This window comes from Emydura macquarii, unplaced genomic scaffold (genome assembly GCF_026122565.2).
Source record: "Emydura macquarii macquarii isolate MOO-44397 ecotype Brisbane River unplaced genomic scaffold, CSIRO-AGI_Emac_v2 contig_214, whole genome shotgun sequence".
In the NCBI taxonomy this organism is placed as follows: domain Eukaryota; kingdom Metazoa; phylum Chordata; order Testudines; family Chelidae; genus Emydura; species Emydura macquarii.
The window spans coordinates 32,268-50,751 of record NW_027130351.1 but is presented as its reverse complement, the minus strand read 5'-3'; the positions used below and the strand labels follow the sequence as shown (position 1 = coordinate 50,751).

Below are 18,484 nucleotides of genomic sequence, written 5' to 3'. Positions count from 1 at the left end.
AGGTGGAGCCGATGAAGATGGGTGCGGTAGGGCCCCGTTTCCTTGGGGCCACGGGTGCCAGTCTCAGCTCTCTGCCGCTCATGGGACGGGTTGGGTGAAGTGGTCCAGAGATGGAGGCAGAGATTGCGAGGAAGGTGTCACCCGTAAAGAAGGCCTCTCGGACGCACCCCGACTCCTATTGTCTTTTGACACCCAGCCCTGACCCCGACTGGGCCTCTGTTACTCACCCCCACTCCGCCACCTCGCCGCCACCCCAAAACCAGCATCTCCCCCAGGACTTCCTACATCACTCTGGCCCTGAGCTCTCTGTCTCCAGCCATCTCCTCAACGCACTTTGCACTCTTGATCCTCTTTGCCAAAAGAATTGCATCCCCCGGGACTCAAACCCAAAAGCTCCAGCTCCCAACGGGAGATTCATGCCCCTAGACCAATGAACAGGAGGGGCATGGCTTCCCCCACGGGGCTCCCTCCTCCCTGGGGAGGCGCTCCGCAGTCATGACGCGCCAGCTCTTTATCGCCGCCCTCCTCCTTGCAGGCGGCTTCCTTCGCAGGCGTGTGTCTCTGGCCTCATTCGTGCTTCAGTTCAGACACTGCCTCCGCCTTTTGCCCAGGTCTGGAAAAGTCTTTGATAATTTCACGGTTCATGAGAACATCCCAGCTGACACTAAATACGCCAGGCAGCTGTGCTCTAAACCCTCCTGGCTTCGCCACCCAGTGACAGGAATTCAGGATAAATTTCCCCATGGGCGAGTGATGCTGGAATGTCTCCTTAAGGGAGGCCTTACACTTTCCTTTGAACTGGTTTGTCTGGGCGCAGAGCCACGCTATGTTCCTGGGCTCCATGGACTGTCAGGCTATTCCAGTGCGGCAACTTCTGTTCATGTGCATGCCTCTCCATTGGTTGCTAGCCAACCACAGCATACAGGCGCTGTCCACAGCTACCTGAAGAGATGGCAAGATGCAGAGAGAGGGACTCAGCTTTCTACTGGTGTGGTCGGAGAGCTATTTTCCGAGGGACACATTGGGATAGACGGGCTGCTAGATGGGCGTGTACAAAGACAGACAGACAGGAAGGTGGATGGACAGGCAGACAGGCAGACAGATAGATAGATTAGGTTATTAAAAATGGCTTTTGCCCACCTGGGTCTTCTTGACAGTTCAATTTGCCAAGACAGGGGCTTGCCCAGGGGTTGAACAGAGACTCTCACGCACCCATAGACAAGCTACATGCCTGGAACGCCGATCAGCCAGGGAGTTTTCACTGTCATCACGTCGAGGGCTCCTTGATCAGCAGATGGGTCCTGAGAGCCACCTGTTGGCAGAAAAGCATCATCTCCGTGCCGTGTCCCAGCCCTGTCCACACCAGGATATTAGCGAGACAAGCTGTCCGTCGGAAGAGGAGATCTGTGTGGCTGGAAAGCGAAACAGAAGTTGGGCCATTAAATATAGTACCTTGCCCACCCTGTCTCTCTAATATCCGCTAGGCAAACTGGAGCGAAATTCTCTGCCAGGGCTTGGAAGCTGCTGAGCGGGACTTTAATATATTAAATGAGGGAGATGCCAAATTCTACCCTTTAGGGGCAATTCTTACTAAGAGAATCAGGAGATGAGGAAGGTCCGTGGGCCATCTCCCTGCAGAGATCGTTCGATCGATCGATCGATAGATAGATAGATTAGGGTTGGAAGGAACCTTGGGAGGTGAGACGAAGTGAGATATTCTTGGGGTTTCCTCTGAGTGCTGTATGAGTGCCTCAGTTTCCCCAACATGTTACTCATGTATGTTGGTGATGGGACCCGAGTGTTTGATCACTGCAGAAGCCACTAGAGAGCAGATGGGCCGTCCCCAGCCGCACATTTGCAGATCTGGCCAGGACCCCCTGCCTTTCCTCAACCAGCTTTAACAGGTCGTGGTAGGGGGAGACCAGGAGGAGGTGTCCAGGAAGGAGACAAAGGACTGGGGAGGGACAAGGGCCTGGTTGCAGCCTTTCCAAAGCCCAAAGAAGAAGACCTTGAATTAGGGGGACCCTCAGGGGCAAAGTGAAGTTAACGAAACGCCCTGGTGATAAAAAGAGACAACGGGTATGGAACTGGATAATAGGACAGAGGAGGGCACAAGCCGGGATTTATTACCCTCTGCCGGTGCGGGGGAAAGCAGATCCCAGCTCTCGCGAGCAGAGCGCGCTGTGCGGAGCGACCATCGGGTGAGAAATACCTTACTAGAGAGGAAAGGACCCAGTCAGTCAGTCTGGGCTTTGGACGGCGTTTTATGTTTTTCTTTTATCTGTAACTGCACGTTCCCAATCCACATACTTGGTTCTGTCGGACTCTTTATCCTAAGCTTTGCCCAGTACATTTCCATTTGGAGGTCGTATAATCAACGTGGAAAGGACAGAGCAGGCAGCCGGTCTGAATGCAGACCGTGAAGGCACCAGAGAAGGGGCACAGGTTAAACCGCACTGAGCGCGGGTCGCTCCCTTTGCAGCGCGTCCTGTTAAAAATGCAGTTGTGTCTGTGTTATCCTGGCACTGCACAGACCTTCTCTGGCAGGGAGCGGGGACGCTCATGAATTTCCTCCATTATCAGCCGGGGAAGCCCCGCACGGAGATATGCGTACACTGGCTCCAGCTGGATTCTCCAGAGACCCTCGGAGAAAGAAAAGACTTTTGGATACAAGGCCTGGGGTTTAAGGGGGCTCAGGACCTTCGTTTGCTTAGGAGAGGGTTGGCAGGACTGGGCTCAGTGTGAGCTCACCAGACGGCGTGTTTGGAGCTGAAGCTGTGACGAACATGTGAGCACAAGGAGGCGTCGGTGCTGACAGACGGCTGTTGACACAGTCCACGTGAGCGGCATGCATGCAGGTTCTTTCATTGCTTGCAACAGGCTTGCTCTGCAATGCTTTGTAGCGTAGAATAAAGGAGGCTTGCCTGGAGAACGGCAGCGTGGTACCTTATCTGCGGAGCAATCCCTCCGGGATCCGCCTCTGAAGAGCACGCAGGCAGGGCGGTTGGAAGGACCCGTGCCCCAGGGCCAGCGTGAACACTGGGGGTAACTGGGAAGTGTCACACCTGCCCCATCTGCAACGGCCCCAAACGCCTTCACCAACGCCCGACGCAGAGACATGGGCAGATGGGGAGCTGCAGCCGGTGTGGGTTGGACGGAAACTCCCCCATTTGCCCACCCCCCACGTGCTGCTGGAGGGCGGGTCCCACAAGGACCAGAGCTCAGAGCCGCAGGATCCACGAGGCCGGTGTCCGGGGCCGGCCCGTCAGCTTCAATACGACTGGGTTTCTGCAGGTCTCGGATCCTGCTGGGTTCGCTAAGGGGAAGTGGCAAGGCCACGGTCTGTTCCCACGGCCAGGTGTTGATCCGGAGTGACTCCGGTGTAGGGGTGAGGGAGATCCGCATCAGGTGTTAGAGTGAGAAGGGAGGGGAGCAAAGTCTGATCTGAGCTACCTGGTGTCACGGGTCCACAGGAGTGGGACTACGGCCCCGGCTTTGGGAGGAACCCGTCAGTGGGCTGGACCCCGGCGGGGTCTCACTCTCTGCCCAGGTGAGCCACGCGGCTTCGCCGCCTCCTCAGATCGCCCCGGCTCCTTCCAGCACCCGACTCTGATCCCCCACCTCACGCCTTTGTGCTCTGGCTGGGGGGAGCCGCTACGCCTGCTTGTGCAGAGGGGAGCAGAGCCAGATCCCTCCTGGGGGGTTGGCGGCTGGGTCTCAACGTCCCGGTGAGTGGCTTCGCTGTGGTCTTCCCAGACTCAGAAATGGGGACCCAGGCCCAGACAGCCCAGCGACCCCCACACCGACGTCTTGTAGCGTGTCCCGAGAGCAAACCGTCCTTCTCCACCCCCTGGCTAACAGTGCAGCCTCTAGGGGAAACTGAGGCGCAAGCAGGACTCCTAAAAACATGGCGAAATATTCCCACTTCATCACATCTCTTCCCCCTTCGAGACTGAACTGAGCAGGGCCATTTTCACCAGTGACCCGGGGAAGTTCGAACCCACCCGTGTTATCCAGAGACGCCGCAGCGACTTTCCCAGCCCCGCGATGGCTGTTCTCGGCATTTCCAAGTCTCCCAGGAGTCTCATGTTGCCAGCAGCAGCCCCCAGCTGCTTCCCCTTTCCCTGGGACTTTTTCCCCCCACCTCCCGGAGAGGGCAAACCTGTCAGCTGGGTCGGCCCACGCTCAGCTGGGTTCGGCTCTGCTCCCTGACTCACATCTCCCGAGTGGTGATGGTTGGAGGCCGTTTCTCTGGGATCCCGGTGTCTGCTGACAGACAGGAAGGCGTCCTGAACCTCACAGCCTTGCCTGTGTGTCACAAGCAAGCGGGGAAAACCCTTCCTGCTCCCTGCCCAGCCAAACGGTTTGCATTTTCCCCGACAGCTCCCCTTTCAGCCTGCTGGCTGGCGTGGTGTAAACCCTGGGCTGGTCCAGGCACAAGGACCGTGCTTTGTCTTCGAGCGACACAGTCCTTCCCCAAAAGGACGTCCCAGCTGGTATCCTGGAGAACCCCAACTACCTGCTCCCCCTGCCCTTCCTGGGTCTGCCCAAGGATCTGAGCCACTGACAGGGCGAGGGGGTTCCTGTGCAGGCACTTCACCCAGCTTACACAGCCCTTCCACATTGGAGGGCGTTGCACCACACAAGGGGGCTGGACTCTCTGACCCCCTCTTTGGGTCCCTAACCTGGGCCAGTCCTTTCAGGCTCTGTTCAGACCCGGTTCTGTCCACAAACTCACCTGCACGGTGCAGATCCGGAGGCGTCCTGCCCGCTAGACGACATTTTAAGCTCCCGTAAAGATGTTCCGACCCACCCAGGGGATACAAGTCCTCTAGCGTAGGGGCCCCTGCACCCTTACTCCGTTTGGGGAGATATTCTCCCATCAGGGTCACGCCTTCCATGTGGGTCCCACCCTGGGTCTTTTGCATGCCCTGACACAAACCTGTGAGGTGCCAATTCAAAGTTAAGCTGTGGCGCCTTTTGGAACTGTTCCCAGTGCCCAGTATCCGCTCGGCCCAGCTGGCAGCACGCCTCTGGCGCTTCGGGACCGAGTAAGGGGTGAGACAGCAGAGCCAGGCCACGGGAGCAAGCTGCTTCAGACCTAGCTTCCCCGCGGGATTGGCATCTTCCTCTCGGTGCATCCTCTGACCCCGCCACTTCCCCCCAGCCAGCTCCCCGCACAGGTTCGCAATGGCTTTCGCAGGGCGGCGGTTTCACGCCCGTTGGTGCCGCGTCCTTTGTTTGCCCTTGTTTTGCTGCTGCAAGTCGCTTATTGCAAAACATGAAAGGTGCTTCCTCTACCGCACCACGACCACAGACCCACAGGAGCAGGGCTACACCCCCTGGTTCGGCACAGACTCCAGGAGAACCCGTCAGCTGGCCAGAGCCCCAAGGGGTGTCAGTCTTCCTCACCGCCTCCATAGCCCAGACGTCTGGCCCTGCAGCCCTCCTGCGTCACCCCGTGAGCTGCGCTCAGCACGTCCGGCTGAGGCCAGTCCCGAGGGAGACTTGGCCAGGCTCCAGGCATCAATGCCCCTTGCCCAGCGTTTGCAGCGACGCTCACACGGCGTTGTCGGAGCAGGCGGGTTCATTCATTAACCGGGACACGGCCTGGGAAGTCCTGTGGGAGCCTGGAGACCTGAAATCCTTGTCTGCTCCATTCAGCTCTGAGCCCAGCCCAGCTCTTCAATCTCCGTCTCTCTCTCTGCATCTGACCTGCTTTGTCAGACGCCAGGCAGGCCCCCCCGACTCTTTCCAGCTGCCAGCTCTTATCCCCCTGGGTCACACCTCCCCTGGCCTGTCTCTCGGCTAGAGGTGAATTGGATTTGCCGTTGTCTTCTATTGACATAGGGACCGAGGCCCGGACAGCCTGGTGACACCCACGGCTACGTCTCCTAGTGTGTCCTGAGAGCAAACCACCCCTTTCCACCCATTGGGTAAGAATGCTGCATATAGGGGCGACTGAGGCACAAATCGCCCCCCCCCCCCCCCCATATTCATACACTGGCTCCAACTGGGTTCTCCAGAGACCCTCGGAGAAAGAAAAGACTGTTGGACACAAGGCCTGAGGTTTAACGGGGCTCAGGACCTTTGTTTGCTTAGGAGAGGGTTGGCAGGACTGGGCTCAGTGTGAGCTCACCAGACGGCTTGTTTGGAGCTGAAGCTGTGCCGAACGTGTGAGCACAAGGAAGCGTCGGTGCTGACAGACGGCTGTTGCCACAGCCCACGTGAGTGGCATGTGTGCAGGTTCTTTCATTGCTTGCAACAGGCTTGCTCTGCAATGCTTTGTACCGTAGAATATTCCCACTTCATCACATCTCTTCCCCCTTCGAGACTGGACTGAGCAGGGCCATTTTCACCAGTGACTCGGGGAAGTTCGAACCCACCCGTGTTATCCAGAGATGCCGCAGCGACTTTCCCAGCCCCGCGATGGCTGTTCTCAGCATTTCCAAGAGTCTCCCAGGAGTCTCTGTTGCCAGCAGCAGCCCCCAGCTGCTTCCTCCTTCGCTGGGGTTTCTCTTCCCCTCTCCCCCGGAGAGGGCAAACCTGTCAGCTGGGTTCGGCTCTGCTCCCTGACTCACATCTCCCGAGTGGCGATGGCTGGAGGCCGTTTCTCTGGGATCCCGGTGTCTGCTGACAGACAGGAAGGCGTCCTGAACCTCACAGCCTTGCCTTTGTGTCGCAAGCAAGCGGGGAAAACCCTTCCTGCTCCCTGCGCAGCCAAATGGTTTGCATTTTCCCCAACAGCTCCCCTTTCAGCCTGCTGGCTGGCGTGGTGTAAACCCTGGGCTGGTCCAGGCACAAGGACCGTGCTTTGTCTTTGAGCGACACAGTCATTCCCCCAAAGGACATCCCAGCTGGTATCCTGGAGAACCCCAACTACCTGCCCCCCCTGCCCTTCCTGGGTCTGCCCAAGGATCTGAGCCACTGACAGGGCGAGGGAGTTCCCGTGCGGACACTTAACCCAGCTCATGCAGCCCTTCCACATTGGAGCGCCTTGCACCACACAAGGGGGCTGGATTCTCTGACCCCCCCTTTGGTTCTCTGACCTGGGCTAGTCCTTTCAGGCTCTGTTCAGACCCGGTTCTGTCCACAAACTCACCTGCACGGTGCAGATCCGGAGGCGTCCTGCCCGCTAGACGACATTTTAAGCTCCCGTAAAGATATTCCGACCCACCCAGGGGATACAAGTCCTCTAGCGTAGGGGCCCCTGCACCCTTACTCCGTTTGGGGAGATATTCTCTCATCAGGGTCACGCCTTCCATGTGGGTCCCACCCTGGGTCTTTTGCATGCCCTGACACAAACCTGTGAGGTGCCAATTCAAAGTTAAGCTGTGGCGCCTTTTGGAACTGTTCCCAGTGCCCAGTATCCGCTCGGCCCAGCTGGCAGCACGCCTCTGGCGCTTCGGGACCGAGTAAGGGGTGAGACAGCAGAGCCAGGCCACAGGAGCAAGCTGCTTCAGACCTAGCTTCCCCGCGGGATTGGCATCTTCCTCTCGGTGCGTCCTCTGACCCCGCCACTTCCCCCCAGCCAGCTCCCCGCACAGGTTCGCAATGGCTTTCGCAGGGCGGCGGTTTCACGCCCGTTGGTGCCGCGTCCTTTGTTTGCCCTTGTTTTGCTGCTGCAAGTCGCTTATTGCAAAACATGAAAGGTGCTTCCTCTGCCCCACCACGACCACAGACCCACAGGAGCAGGGCTACACCCCCTGGTTCGGCACAGGCTCCAGGAGGACCCTTCAGCTGGCCAGAACCCCAAGGGGTGTCAGTCTTCCTCTCCGCCTCCATAGCCCGGACGTCTGGCCCTGCAGCCCTCCTGCGTCACCCCGTGAGCTGCGCTCAGCACGTCCAGCTGAGGCCAGTCCCGAGGGAGACTTGGCCAGGCTCCAGGCATCAATGCCCCTTGCCCAGCGTTTGCAGCGACGCTCACACGGCGTTGTCGGAGCAGGCGGGTTCATTCATTAACCGGGACACGGCCTGGGAAGTCCTGTGGGAGCCTGGAGACCTGAAATCCTTGTCTGCTCCATTCAGCTCTGAGCCCAGCCCAGCTCTTCAATCTCCGTCTCTCTCTCTGCATCTGACCTGCTTTGTCAGACGCCAGGCAGGCCCCCCCCGACTCTTTCCAGCTGCCAGCTCTTATCCCCTGCGTCACACCTCCCCTGGCCCTTGTTCTCCAGCCAGGCACCGTGACTCAGCCTCCATGCTGGGGGGAAGAGGGGAGAAATCCCTGTCTCTCGAATCGTGGGTGGCTAGAGGTGAATTGGATTTGCCGTTGTCTTCTATTGATATAGGGACCGAGGCCCAGACACCCACGGCTACGTCTCCTAGCGTGTCCTGAGAGCAAACCACCCCTTTCCACCCATTGGGTAAGAATGCTGCATATAGGGGAAACTGAGGCACAAATCACCCCCCCCCCCAATATTCTCACTTTGTCAGACGGGGGGATCTGCCGAGGGGTCCCCCTTTGCTGTGACCTTGCAGCACTGAGGTGAATGGAGAGGAAAACCAAACACCAGTTCACTAACAAAGGGCAGGGACCTACGTGACATGAAGCGGCCGGAACAGAATCAGAAAATGGTTACAGCTACACCAAGGGTGTAACACGCTTCCTAGGCCCACAACTTAGCCACAGGACGCAGCTTGGCCAGCAGTCTGCTCAGCTTCCGAGTCCTTTTCTGCAGATTCCCAGTTAAATCAGGATCCTAATTTCTCACAAATCCTTCCCGCCCACCAGGAACGTCCCACAGTGAAAAAAATGTCCTTCCCCTCCCGCTTCATATCTGCAAAAACAGTCTATTGTCTCTGTCCCAGAGGCAGGCTGGAGCCCGGAGTTCAGACTCCAGGGCTGATTTACTGCGTTGATTTCACACCCCTCTGTTCATTTCCTTCCCTTCTCGCCTTAAGATGCAAATATGATCCCCGTTCTCTCTGGCTAACCCTGCGTCAGTTGCATGAGCCAGAGGAAGAGAAGAACCGGCTTCTCCTAGCTGGGAAAAAACCTGTTGCTTCCTTTGCTTGATGACAGACTGTGGAGCACAAACTGAGTGTGCAGGCACACTCCCTGCAGCACCTTCAGACAGACGTGTGGCCGTGACCGGCGCGTTGAAGGTTTCATTGCACAGCTCACCTGGCGTTCCTTTCTGGAGCAGCGCATTAGGTGCAGGGACTTTGCCAGGCCTGAGAGGAGTTGCTGTTCTATGGCAGGGAGCCCTGGTCACGCTCGGCGGGTCGCTCCCAGACTGCAGCGCCACCCACGATCTCACTCGCGCTAGAAAGCCCAAATTTCATCCCCGGGACGGCCCCATCGCTCGGACCTGCCAGGAATGTGGCTGGGATTAACCACTCCCCACGGCCAGGATGGGGAGATACATGCTAACTATACATACAGCCGCTGTGTGTGGGCAAGCCGAGGAAGGCAATATATGGATGGGTGGGGGGCTCATAACTAAATGGTCTGGAGCCAGCCAATGGCTCTGGGCTGCAGTGATGAGCTTGGGAAGAGCTCCAGGGAGCCCAGTGTGAAAATAGCAACCAGGCAATGTGCACGCAGCATCCTCCGTGACACCAGAGCTGCACGAGGGCTGCCCCAGGCACGGTCAGTCTCCGCACACTGAGCTGCTGAGCCGATTCCACTGACTCCAGCGGTGACGTGGGAGACCAAAGCCGGGGAGCCTGTCAGCCGACCGGGCCATTCAGAGATTTCAAGGCCAGGAGAGATCTGTGTGCCCGTCTAGTCTGACCTCCCGTCCTACCCACACCGGGTTGCTAGGCCAGGTCTGTGAGGAAAACAGCCCGTCTTGATTTAACAATCGGCAGCGATGGAGAATCTAGGACACGCCTCGGTGAATGGGTCCAGTGGTGAAAATGGCCCTCACTGTTACAAATGTCTGCTTTATTCCCACTCCGAATGTTTCTAGCTTCAGCGCCCAGCCACAGCATTGTGCCAGCCTGCTTCTTGCTAGGCGGGCGAGCCCGTTATTAAATACTTGTTTCCGTAGAGACTGTGATCAAAAGTCACCTCTGCATCTTCTCTAGGTTATTTCAAACAGCTCCAGCTCATTGAGTCTATCATTCTGAGGTCTTTTTCTAGTCCTTGAATCATTCTTACGGCTCTTGTCTGACCCCTCTCCCTTTGATCACCAGGAGTCGCACCAGTGTCAAATACAGAGGTCAATCAACCTCTCTGCTCCTACTCATGGTGCCCCACTTTAGCCCAAGACGGACAGTCAGTGTCGGCTTTTCTTCCCGAAATGTTGTAGTAACTCTGGGGATACGTTGTCAAAGCGGGAGGCTTTCCCTTTTTTCCTTGATTTCACTGCCTTGTCTGCCTCTTCCCCAGAGAATTGCTGGGCGTTTTCATCTTGGCCAAGCTGTGGAGAGTGTCTGTGTTGATGCCACGTTGGTTTTGTCTGCATGAGTGGTGTTGGTCCGGGGTGGTGGTGACACTGTACGGTGAGATCTCTGGTTGCCTTGTATCTGCCGGATTTTGTGCCCCCCCCAGCCCCAAATTATCACAAGCGGCTGCCCAAAACCTAGGTAACTCGTCTGTGCAGATCTCCTTAAACGATGTGAAAAATCCGACAGCCCAGAAAACAGACAAGCAGCTTAGACAGACTGAATGCAGCCCGAAAAGCATGCCGGGGAAAAGCAACGTCGGAGATCTAACGAGAAAGCCTGGAGGTTTGGTGTGTGGGGGTGGCTGGCCCAACAGAGAGATCAGCGTGTCTAGGGGAGGGTGGATGGACGGCGAGCGGTTTTTGTAGCAATTTAGCTGTTCTGTCCACACAACCCTTAGTGTGAATGCAGGGCAAGCAGCACAGCCAGGCGTCCAATCAGTCTAACGCGTTCCTCTCTATCGACAGCAAGTTACACCGTTCTCAGCACCTTTCACTGGCGTTCACAGTCCAGAAAAGAAAACACAAACATCTTGTTCCTGTCCCAGCTTCTATGTGGGCTTGTGTGTCTGTGTGTGTGTGTGTGTGTGTGTGTGGTTCCGTCCGCCCGTCTTGTGTGTTTCATGTTTTGCATGTTGTGTATTGGGCTCTCTCACGTGTGTGTTTTGTGCCCCGTGTGTCTTGCATGGGTGTGTTTTGTGCGTCTCTGCCACGCGCTGGGCTGCACCGGATCGTGTGTGTTTTGTGCCCCATGTGTCTTGCGTGGGTGTGTTTTGTGCGTCTCTGCCACGCGCTGGGCTGCACCGGATGCGTCTCTCTTCCACCTGCGGTTTGTATCTGGCTGTGTTTTTGCCCCGTGAGTCAGGCCCTGGTGAGCCTCAGGAGTTGTCTGGGGCGGGCGTTGGTTCTGCTTGCCGGCGTGAATGAGCCCTTTGTCTGTCTCCGGCCTGGCTTCCTGTGCATCTCTGTGCAGGTGAGAGCATTCCTCTGGGCGTCTCTTTCTCACCCCACCTTCCTTCGCTTTCCTAGACTCAGTGTGGGAGGACGGGAAAACTCCAACCCAGCCCAACCTGTTCCCTGGAAAACACCAGCCCGAACTCATTCACACGCCCCCCCTCAATCCATCTCCCATCGCGTCATTCGCCGGCCTCACCCTTTCCCATCGCCAGCATTCCCAGGACACGTTTCTGCCCCTCAGAAACTGGGCATCCAGCAGGAATTCTGCTCCCTGCAGAGAATCACTCGGATCCTGCCGGGGCAGAATCGCCCAGCTGCCAGGATGCCCGATCTACGTCAGCCGTTTCGGCACCACAGCTGCAGGTCCGGCAATCGGGTGAGGGCGGCTCAAGGTGTGCTGGGCGAGTCGGATCCATCGCCTCTCTGCCCATGAGGACAGCACCGCAGCCCGGGGAGTGCGTGTCCTCGGACTGCCACCTTCCCGTCACCGCAGGGATTTAGACACCTCGTTTCCAGCATCCGAATCCCTTAGGTGCCTTGCAAACACTCAGCCTGTGTTGGAGTCAGGTCTCTCTCCCCCCCCTTCTGCTGTGCTTTCAAAGACACGATGGCCCGAGAGTTGGTGGGGAATAAATCACTTTGGCTCGTTGCTGAGACGCAACGGCCTGTGGACGGCAGGGTGTGGGAAAAGGGCAGCCCAGGAGATTGCTTGTCAAGAAAGAGGGGCCCCCAACCGAGGTGTCAGCTCCTCGGCCAGCCCTGGCTTGAGAAGGTGCCCAGCGGGCCAGGACCCGGGGTCCGTCTGCCCTGCACACAAAGGCGTCTTCGCAGACACCCCCACGCCAGCTCGAACCCAGCCAGCGCAGGTAACAACAGCAGCGGGGCCGTGGCGGGGCAGACGTCAGCGGACGTGCCCGGGGGTCCCCGGCAGGCTGGTCCCAGGGCAGTCTGCGCCCCCGCCTGTGGTTCCCAGCCTAGCTGGATTGGAGCTGGCCCGGCCAGGCCCCTCCACCCCGCGCGACAGTCACACCTTGGCTGGTGGGACGCACACCCACGTTTGTTCCCCAGCACTGCCCTGCCCGCTGAGCCATTGCTGTGAAATTCCCGCTGTTGGGAAATCCTGCTGGCCCAATTCTTCCCTAGACTTTCCCCTCCCACACCTTTCCGCTGCCACGTCCGGCTGGGCTCCGTATATAACCTGTGCGAGAGGGGAAGGAGGAGCAGGGAGAGGCTCAGCTCAGCACAGGCCGGGATCCGTCGCTCCGACGCCAGCTGAGAAAGAAGGACTCGGGTGAGTTGCGGGAGATCCCAGCAGCCAAGGGAGAGCAGAGAACAACCTCCCGTGGGGCTGCGCCGGCCGGGGGCTGGAGCAGAGCCAGTGGGGCAGGGCAGCCAGGTAGAAGAGAGGGGCTGGGTGGCAGGACTCCTGGGTTCCACTCCCAGCTCTGGGAGAAGAGGCTGGCCCTGATCTCAGTGGGGGTCAGCCGTGCATGGCAGGATGGGGGCCTGGTATCCGCGGGGCGTCTCCGTGCTGCCGTTGTACGGATAATCAGAGGCCTTCTCGTCTGAGACGGCCGGGGCAGGCGGGGATCCCGGCAGGGGCTGGGAGATAACGGGAGAGGGTGGAGCGGCCCCAGGAGGTGCCATGCAAGAGGCAGATCCTCACCCCCCAGCTCCTGTCTCTCCCCACCGCAGGTCGCCCCGGACAGTGCCATGGCTCTCCCAGGATCCTGCCCCCTGCTCCTGCTGCCCCTCGTCCTGCTGGGGGCGTGTCTGGCTGTGTCCGTGCGGCAGTTGTGGACCCTGGAGAACGACAAGTTCCTGCTGCGGCACTGGAACTACCCCCGGAGCCCGGAGCCCAACGGCACCTACTGCGAGGTGATGATGGCGCGCCGGGAGCTGAGCGGCAAGGACAACACCTTCATCCACGCGCCCGTGGGCGCCATCAACAACGTCTGCAACCTGGCCGGGCGGCCCGGCCACCCCAACGAGCGCCACAGCGTGGCCGCCTTCGACATCACCCTCTGCACCTTCAACGCCACCAGCCAGGCCTACGCCGAGGGCCGCCTCCGCCGCCGGCTGGTCCTGGCCTGCTGGAAGGGGGTCCCCGTGGGCTACGTGCGACACATCTAGGGCCTGGGGCTGGGCGCGGGGGGCGGGCAGGGGACCCTGCTGCATCCTCTGTCCCTGTTGTGTCCTGTCCATGCCAGCCACGCCCCCGGCCCCTCACCTGTCTCTGAACACTGGTCAGATTGTTTACATCTTTCCGTCCCTCGCCTGCTGCTGCCCATCCTACAGCAGAGCCAGCCCATGCCCAGCCACCATGCGGCCATCTCAAAACCCGCCCTGTCATCAAGAAATGTCCATCAATTTCCCCCGTCTGGTACCCAGCCCGAGTCTGGATTATCCTCCTCTTCCTCCCGAGGAAGGGCTCTTTGTCATTGTCGGCTGGTTCTGCACATCCCCCCCTTCTGCAATTCTGTGTAATCTGAAACCCCAATAAAAGCTGATACCAGCAAAGCAATCGTGAGCTTGTCGTGTTACACTGGGAACATGAGTCGCTGAACATTGCGGGAGTGTGCCGGAAACGTCTTGTGGTTCTGCCAATGAGGGTCTCGGGGCTTTTAAGCCCAGCCCCAACCTTTTCCCTAGCAGGGCAGACAGAACGCAGGAGTCTTGATTTCTATCCCAGCCCTCCTCCAACCCACTAAGACCCCAACCCCCTCCCAGGAACAGGCTTTGAACCCAGGAGTCCTGCCTCCCAGCTTCCCTGTTGCTAATGCACTAGACCCCCACTCTCCTCCCCAAGGCAGACCGGACACAACCGATATAAACCTTCATGCTTCAGGGCAGGAACCAGTCAGTATCTGAGGAGGTCAGGAAGAAACTTTACCTCTGAGTAAGTTTTACCATAATTCCTCTTGGAGGGCGGGAGGGGGGAGAAATTCCTTTATCTGCAGGAACTGGGCATGGCTACTGTCAAAGACTGAGCTGGCGGCCTGGTCAGCGGGTGCTCCAGGTGGCAGGGGAGCTGAGCCCTTCAATGCGGACACTGGAGGTTATAATTCCTTGGGGCCGTGGGTTCCAAACCCATCACTGCCTGGTCCCCAACCTATCAGTCACTTCCCGAGAGCAATGTGGGAAAGGGACAAGAGGTGACTGCAATGCCTGAGAGGGAGGGGTGGCCCATAAAACAGGATTCTCTAACGCACCCCACCACCTGCTCCCCCAAACCCGGACCCTCCATGGGTCTTTCTAACTCAGTCCAGTACCAACAGGTGTGGCAGGAAGCGCCAGCCCTGTAGTCTCTCTCTGCCTTCATGAGTCACTCTGCAGCTATGTCCCTCTGTCTCCCTGCCGTCTCCCTGCAGGTGGGGTATGAGGTGTGTCTGGGGGATCTCGATCCCCTTGCTACGTTGGCTGTTATTGAAGCTGGGAGTATCTTGGCCTCCTTCAGGAAAAGGCTTTGGCGTTCACAGGGATAATGAGAACATCTGGAGTGACAGCAAACGCCTGGGGAAAAATTCTCTGTAATAACCCAGAGCCTCCCCATCTGCTGTCTCATCTCCTCCGACGCGCTTCTCCGTTGGCCGTTAGCCAAGCTCAGTAGAGGTGAGCTGTAGCCACGTGCCAGAATACCTGGAGAGAGACAGTGATACGGACTCGGATTTCTGCCTGCGGGTGGAAGAGCTCTTTCCTGCTGGGTGGGAGGAGAGAGGTGAATTGGGACAGACGGACAATCAGACGGATGGGTACGGGGAGGGAGAGAGAGATGTACACAGCTGGCTTTAGACCAGCGTGTGCCGTCTCCACAGCACGACACGCCAGGAGATTGGCTTGGCCAGGCGTTGAACCCAGGACCTCGCACAGCCAGAAGGAGAATTAAATCCCACAGATCAACAAGGAGCAAACGCGCGACGGAGCCTGGCCCGAAAGCAGCCTCTGAATGTCACCACGTCGCGCGCTCCTTGTGTTGCAGATGGATCAACAAAAGTCACCCAGGTGTCGACTCAACAACCCTGGCGTACACACTGCAATGGCCCATTTGTCGACAAAACTGCCCTCTTTTGTCCACCAAACAGAACCACCGAGACGAGCGGCGTAGAGCCGTTTTCAGCAACGTTTTTGTGTAAAAGCAGGTGCGTCGACGCTGCCCGTGGGTGACATCGCTGGAAATAGCCTCCTGATTATCCCACAATGCCATGGTGAGTGCCAGCCTGGTCAGCAGTTTGAGCTCCGCTGCCCCGCAGCCGCCCACCTCCACCCCGCCCCTCTCCAAGCCCCAGGAAGTTTTCGGGTTAACTCACCGTGGAGAGCTCACTGCACAGCGCAGCAAACAGAGTCCTGCCTGCCCACCCCACGCTGCGGGGCCGGGGTGTAACTCCTGCTGTGCCGTGAGAGCCAGGGAGGGGGGGCAGGGCTGTGTCCCTTTCTCTGCCTCTGCCCCTGCGGGTGCACCAGGCCCATTTCTGCTGAGGGGTGGGAGAACGGGGGACGCCAGCTGTGAGCTGTGTGTGTAGCAGCTTCTGCCCTGGGATTGGTGCTTCCAGCTGCTGGTATCTGAACTTAGAGACAGGAACAGCAGACACACTCACTGTCCTCAACATGGGCTGTCTGTCTGTCTTTGTCTGTGTGTGTGTGTGTGTCTCTCTCACTTTCACACACACACACACACTTCCCTCTCCCCCTGCTTCTATGGGCTCCTTGTGTGTGTGTCCAGCAGTGTCAGCTTGGCTAACAGCAGTTTAAAGCAGCTGTCAGACTAGTCAGATGCCCATGGAACGAGGGGATTCAGACACTTTCCTCCTGTGGCGCTGGGCCTGTCCGGGGAGGCGTTGCAAACCCTTCCACAGCCCCCTGCTGCGCGCTGTGTGATTGTTTGAAGCCTGTTGGATTCGTTGGGTGACTCCTGGTCCTTGCGTTATGTGAAGGGGTAACTCAGGCGCCCCTGCTCACATTTAGTTTGCGCTGTGGGAGCATGAGCTCCTGTAAGCTGCATAATCTCCTTTCTGCCCGGGGGAAATTCCTTCTCGGCCCCAAAGACGGTGATCAGTTAAATCCTGAGCACGTGGGCAAGACCCGACAGGCAAATGCCTGGAGAAGAATTCTCTGTAATAACTCAGAGCCCTCCCCGTCTGCTGTCCCGTCTCCGCCTACGTGCTTCTGCGTTGGCCGTTAGCCAAGCTCAGTAGAGGTGAGCTGTAGCCACGTGCCAGAATACCTGGAGAGAGACAGTGATACGGACTCGGATTTCTGCCTGCGGGTGGAAGAGCTCTTTCCCGCTGGGTGGGAGGAGAGAGGTGAATTGGGACAGACGGACAATCAGACGGATGGGTACGGGGAGGGAGAGAGAGATGTACACAGCTGGCTTTAGACCAACGTGTGCCGTCTCCACAGCACGACACGCCAGGAGATTGGCTTGCCCAGGTGTTGAACCCAGGACCTCACACAGCCACAAGGAGAATTAAATCCCACAGCGCTAAAGCCAGAGGCCCTCTGCCTACTGCCCCGTGCTACTCATCCCCGTGGGCACACGCGGTACCGACCCTCGGCAGAGCAAAGTGACTACGGGGCTCTGGGAGCGAGGGTGAAGGAGTTGGGGCGCAGGTGATCCTTCCGGTCAAGGGTCGGGGCCCGGGCAGAGATAGATGCATCCGGGAGGTAAATGCCTGGCTGAGAGGACGGTGTCGCCAGGAGGGATTCGGCTGTCTTGAGCATGGGACGCTGTTCCAGGAGATGGACAGGCTGAGCAGAGAGGGGGGCCACCCTTCGAGACACAGACTGGCTCACCTCAGGAGGAGGGCTTTAAACTAGGTTGGAAGGGGGCAGGTGCCCAAAGCCCACAGGTAAGTCAAAGACACCTGGGAGAAGGGCTGAAATTTGCGGGGGGCACGGGCTGTTGTAGCAGGGGTAGGGGGGAGACAGGACAAAACTGGGGGCGGGGGGAATCAAATCTCTATCGTAGGTGTCTGTGTACGGATGTGAGAAGTATGGGGAATAAGCAGGAGGAACCTGAGCTGCTAGTTAATAAACACAACCAGGACACAGCTGGCGTGACAGAGCCGTGGTGGGATAATACGCAGGACGGGGAGACTGGCAGAGAAGGGAGCTGCTTGCTCAGCAGGGACAGGCAGGGAAAGGGAGGCGGAGCTGCCTTCTGTATTAACAGCGTGCACATGTGGACTGAGGTTCAGCTGCCCAAACAGGAGACAACACAGTGGTCGGGTGCCAGAATCGGGCCGTGCGAGCCATCTGTCACCCCACTGCAGTTCGGGAACCCCGCTGCTGCAGAACCATCCATGCTGTCCGGCGCATTTCCCAGAGTCACAGGCCTTTGTAGCACCCCTACGGTGTCCATTGTCCTGGCGCCCAACCCCCCTTGCCCGGACCCGGCAGACCCCACGTCTCTGCCGGAGCTGGGGAAAGAACCCAGCAGAGTTTTGTCTGCATGGGCCCGGCTCACCACGACACCCAGATCACTCACTCGCACAGCCCCTCGGTGCAGAGGGGACGTTCAGGCCATTGTCCCATCTCGTCCGCCATCTCTGGAAGGTCGTGGCTGGAAGGTTTTTCTGTCTTCAAGTCACAGCTACTAGCTTCCCTTCCCCAGCCTTAGCCCGTGGGTCCCTGGGGTTGTGACACTTCCCCTGCCTCCACTCTGGGGAGAGCAGCCTTCCCCACGCCACAGAGCCCACCACAGCCATGCTCAGGAGATGCACATGCGTTAACTGGGTGTATTGGGGGCACTGCTGAAAGAGGGCTGAGTTAAGGTTAACAGTGCATTTCTCAGTTACCAGATGTTTGCATTTCTCTTAGCTCAAAGTTCTGCCAGGGGAACGACCCACCACCAAGCGCCCTTTGCCCTTGCTGCATCCAGCAATGTTCCAGCCACCAGTCGATATCAGGCAGAGGGGGGACGGACCCTCTGTCCTCGCTCCTTGCCCAGGGTTGGGGTTGGGTGCAGGAGACGAGATGACGGACAGCCCCGTTCGGGCGAAATCTGGGCCTGGGTTTGTATGAGAATCAGATCCTATGGGGCTTGCTCTGGGGAGGGGATTGGCTGCAATCTGCTCTCTCTGCCAGGATGAGAATCCGGAGTGACTCCGGTGCAGGGGCAGAGCCAGGGGTTCAGTATT

General features: G+C 58.4%; 1 protein-coding gene across 1 annotated transcript; it reads left to right on the top strand.

Annotated features, from left to right (window-relative positions):
* The first annotated feature begins 13,061 nt into the window (after positions 1-13,061).
* Positions 13,062-13,481, top strand: LOC137153137 (ribonuclease-like). Its single transcript, XM_067548213.1, has one exon. It carries the CDS (start codon positions 13,062-13,064, stop codon positions 13,479-13,481), a length of 420 nt encoding a protein of 139 aa, XP_067404314.1.
* The last annotated feature ends 5,003 nt before the right edge of the window (positions 13,482-18,484 follow it).

Excerpts from the sequence above, each read along its gene's own strand:
- LOC137153137 (XM_067548213.1), top strand. The coding sequence starts at position 13,062 with ATGGCTCTCCCAGGATCCTGCCCCCTGCTCCTGCTGCCCCTCGTCCTG.